This window comes from Sinocyclocheilus rhinocerous, unplaced genomic scaffold, assembly GCF_001515625.1.
Source record: "Sinocyclocheilus rhinocerous isolate Xijiao unplaced genomic scaffold, SAMN03320098_v1.1 scaffold171, whole genome shotgun sequence".
Lineage (NCBI taxonomy): Eukaryota > Metazoa > Chordata > Actinopteri > Cypriniformes > Cyprinidae > Sinocyclocheilus > Sinocyclocheilus rhinocerous.
In genome coordinates this window covers 389,495-393,967 of record NW_015642206.1, presented here as the reverse complement: position 1 = coordinate 393,967, position 4,473 = coordinate 389,495, and the positions used below count along the sequence as shown (strand labels likewise).

Here is a 4,473-nt window from a genome sequence, read left to right as displayed (position 1 = left end):
GCAGTTACGATGTCGACCAGCAGGGGCTAACGGGCCAAACCAGGACACTGATCATATTTGTAACTTTCTTTGCCGTGTCCATATCTAAAATACAGCTTTAATACAACTGAAAATCTGCTCATCATATTTTCATGCCTGCCGTTCTCCCCAGCTGCAAGGAGTCGAGCTAACTTGTAAGCACAATTTTAATTAGTTTATTAAAATTACATTAAAAAATGTTCGATATTAAATTAAGATGTCAAAAAGACATGTATACATTTAATGTATACAATTACATTTCCAACTGAATATTTCCTATTTGAATAACAATGCCTAATAAGAAAGAGTTCAAGCCAGCATGTCAAAATATATTAGAACTATACATTAGCTGTGATTCCAGTAGAGGGAGACATTGTACTATTGACCTGTAAGAAAGTGGATTAACTGAAAGAAGAGTTTCAGAGGAGAGACGGGAACAAGCCATGTCATTTTAGTACTTTATTATCAAGTTATTGGCTACTATCTGTAGTTATCTGTTATTCTATTTGTGACTACATGAAAAGCCACATATTAGACCTACGACATAAGTTTATTACATGAAGGCCTGTCAAAGCTACTGCATCCACTTATCGCAAACATACAATATATACAATCAAAGTACAATTATTTCCGATAAAAACTTTTAATAGATACATATATAACTTCATGTTACAAAATAAATCTGAAATGTCCTAAATACTGTGATTTTTAAATAGATAAAATGGCAAGTATAAAAGTAAGGACCTAATCCAAATCTAGAAATATGCGTTTAAAATAACATGTTGAAAGTCTGTGTTTCAACCTCTGATACCCACTGGACATCTCTGCTGGGGATTTGATGGAGGAGAAAAGATTTAAACCCCAAAGGCTGAATATATTGGGCAGCATATACATGGTTCAAATAAAGCTCATTGTCAGGCAACATTGGCCACATCTTGGAATTATAAATTATTGATCATTTAAAAAAATAAAAAAAACAAGAGAGGGAAAAATGTTGACTTAATCTTTAGACCACTCAAAGGAGGAAGAATACAAAGATATATCCATATATTATAAAATTAAACATTAATATGAGAATAACAATATTCTGAAGGCAACTCCATAGCCACTTTCCAGTTGACGTCTAGCTCTGACATTACGCTGGTGATTTCAGGCAGAAGAATACTTTCTGAATACATTCAGGCTGAGTACACATTTGAGGTTTTAAGGGACTGACTCTTAGCTAGCAAGCCCATTTGTATTATAATCTAAAAGCCAAGGAGAAATACATAACCCATGAGAAGTTTGAAGAAAGTGCTCAGTATAATTGCCTACTATCCATTAGTTGCGCTTTGGAGTAAGTTTTTAGTCTTTTAGCTGTAGATTTGGTTTCTAGCGGATGAAAATGGTAGGCATGGCAGAACCTCAAAAAATAGCAGCTCAGGCAGGGTGGGGTAGAAGCTCTACGATCAAACATGCCCTTTCCTTGTAGGACTGGGTGAAGTCTTCCTCCCAAGTCGAGGCGTACCCTGTGAACAGATGACAGACATAAAAGATATGATTTACAGGAAAGGGAGCCAAACATGAGTCAGTTGCAAAATCCATAGCTATTGTAATAGGCCTCCTTCTGACTCTAAACTCTGCTTATTACAAAATAAATTGTGATTATCCACTGAAACAGTCCAACTTATTACAAAAATAAAAAATTAAACTACAAAAAAAACCTAATCAACACAACACAATGTACAAATAGATCAAATGAATGCACTGTGTATCAGCTGTATGTGAATTGCGATCACTCACCGGTGATTGAGCTTTGGAGAAGTTCATATGGGCATACAGCAGCACTGCTATGTCCTTATGACCTGCTTCCAGAGCAATAGACAGGGCATTGCTCTCATCCTAGAGACAAGAAAACAAACATGCAAATGGCGAACACCTCATTAGCCCTACTTGCTTTCTGATAACAACAGCAGTATCCACTATGAGAAATGAGTGGAACACATTACATAAATATACGTCATGTTCATTAAACGTATTTGGTGGACTATCTAGGTTAAATTGAGACTCTGCTCACTCACATTATCGCTGAGTGTGGCATCGCAGCCCGGCTGAGCCAGCAGAAGCTTGACTATCTCAACGTGACCGTGTTCACTAGCGCACATAAGCGCGGTCGAGCCCTCATCATCCTGGATGTTGACGTCTGCACCGCAGGCGAGCAGAGCCTTCACCATGTCCATTCTGCCATGACTGACAGCCAGCATCAGCCCTGTCTGACCAGCCTGAACTCACAGAGTCAATGAGATCAGTTTAGAGACTTCAAAAGTAACAGACTACTGCCTCAAAAGCCAATAATCTAGTTTAATGCTAATTTATATAATATACTATTTTCATTTTACTATATTATTATTTACTATACTATCATTCTTGTATAATGTGTAAAAATCAGTAAAAAAAGCAAGAAGAACGTTATTAAATTGATCAAAAGTGACAGTAAACACATTTATAAATTTTAAATAATTTCTTTTGAACTTTCTATTTATCAAAGAATCCTAAAAAAAAAAAAAAAATCAGCATATTAGAATGATTTCTGAAGGATCATGTGACACTGAAGACTGGAGTAATGATGATGAAAATTCAGCTTTGCCATCACTAGAATAAATAACATTTTACAATATTAAAATAGACAATTTATTTTACATTATATTTCACAATATTACTGTTTTATTGTATTTTTAATTAAACAAATGTGGCCTTGGGAAGCAGACTTCAAGAGACAAATATTTAAAAATCTTGCTGACCCCAAATTTTGAATTGTAGTGCAAGTAGAAATGAACCTATTTATATTTAATTTTAACATTTTTTTTTATTATTATTGTTAATTGTAAGCTCATGATACCTAACTAATATCAATGAAATGGACCATACACTCTTAAAAATAAAGGTTCTTTATTGGCATCGATAGTTCCATGAAGAACCTTGAACATCCATGGAACCTTTCAAATGCAGAAAAGGTTCTTTATAGTCAAAAAAGGTTCTTTAGATTTTTAAATGTTCTTCAAAATGGTTCATTTAAGAACTGTTCGCTAAAAGGTCCTTTGGGGAAGCAAAAATGGTTCCTCTATGGCATCACTGCAAAAACACCCATGGAACCTTTATTTTTAAGAGTGTAGGATATGGTCAAGTATTACCTAACTGTATATTCAATCTATGCAAAAAAAATAAAATAATAAAATAAAATAAATATGTGCTTAGTTCAGTTTAAAGCAATGCTCAAGTGCAACAGTAGAATTACACTAACCTGACTGGCTTTAGCATTGACATCGCCATTGCCGAACAGCTCTTCAACCACCCTCATGTCCTTCTGGGCCTCCACAGCAGCGAGCGCTGCTAGCATGATGGGAGTATATCCCGCCTTATTCTGCTGATTGACATTGCAGACATCTGTGACGAAACAGAGAGAACAAGGGAATCAGAGAGACCGTTGAGCCCACCCTTGTAGTAAATGCATTTAATAGGAGGCCGTCTGTTGTTTGAACTTAAGAGAGGGGACATGCAGGCTATTCAGACTGAGAGTCATGGGTTGTGGAAAAAGAGAAGGACCAAAGCAGGGATTCACTGACTGGCAACGGGCCAAAGATGGCTAGAGGGTCTGAGAATGGAAGCAGACAACTGAGACAATGGGGGCTGCACCAAAAGAGTCAGATAGAGGAGCACAAAGGCATTGGGATAATGGGCTTTTATTTTCAGGAGTCAAGGCACCTCATCATGTGGTATTCACAGAGCTCTTTGGTGCTTTTTGGAGGGGGAACAGTGGGAAACTGCATGAGTCTGGATGTGGCTGGAGGATTAGCTATTAGCGTATGTACATTGCCATTCAAAAGTTGGGGTCAGTAAGATTTTCTTTATGTTTTTGAAAGTTTCTTATTGCAATTTAAATTAAATTAAAAAAATTAGGGCTGTCAGTTTAAGTGTTAACTTAATTGATTAGTTATGAAAAAATAACACGATTAAAATATTTTAATGCAGTAAACGCACTGGCCCCGCCCCCAGACCGGTGCATCATCTTACATTTCATACAGTTGACTGTTGACAAATATGATGCAGGGCAACAACTCCATAAATGCAGCTGTGCCATAAAATTCAAGATATTGGGGTGAAAATGCTCCTGTATGAGTTTTTGTCTCATATTTATATCATATGATAAGCAGTATCACATGAGTGCTGTTTGTCCCGAATATAACGAGTGCAAACGTGAATTTATACAATGTCTCCGAGCTACACAGCAGTGTTTAGTTTCTGAATGAATCTGCGTTTTGAACGAATCGGTTGAATCAATGATTCAAAAGCCCATTCATAAAGTGAGCCATTTACTGAATTCCTTTATGAATCGGCCAAATCGAATGAATGACTCATAACATTTACATTTACCGTCACCTGCTGGCAATTTTGGTTTCTTATTTAGAGTATTATTTA

At 36.3% G+C, this 4,473-nt stretch overlaps 1 protein-coding gene across 2 annotated transcripts in view; it reads right to left on the bottom strand.

Moving 5' to 3' along the window:
• Positions 1–464: 464 nt before the first annotated feature.
• Positions 465–4,473, bottom strand: part of LOC107755731 (KN motif and ankyrin repeat domain-containing protein 1-like) — a 53,314-nt gene continuing 49,305 nt past the window's right edge. For both annotated transcript variants that reach the window (XM_016572615.1, XM_016572616.1), the window contains 4 exons: positions 3,299–3,441; positions 2,079–2,279; positions 1,801–1,899; positions 465–1,526 (listed from right to left, as the gene is read on the bottom strand). In XM_016572615.1, the coding sequence (XP_016428101.1) occupies positions 1,467–1,526; positions 1,801–1,899; positions 2,079–2,279; positions 3,299–3,441 (503 nt within the window). In that variant the 3' untranslated portion in view covers positions 465–1,466. The remainder of the gene's footprint in view (positions 1,527–1,800; positions 1,900–2,078; positions 2,280–3,298; positions 3,442–4,473) is intronic.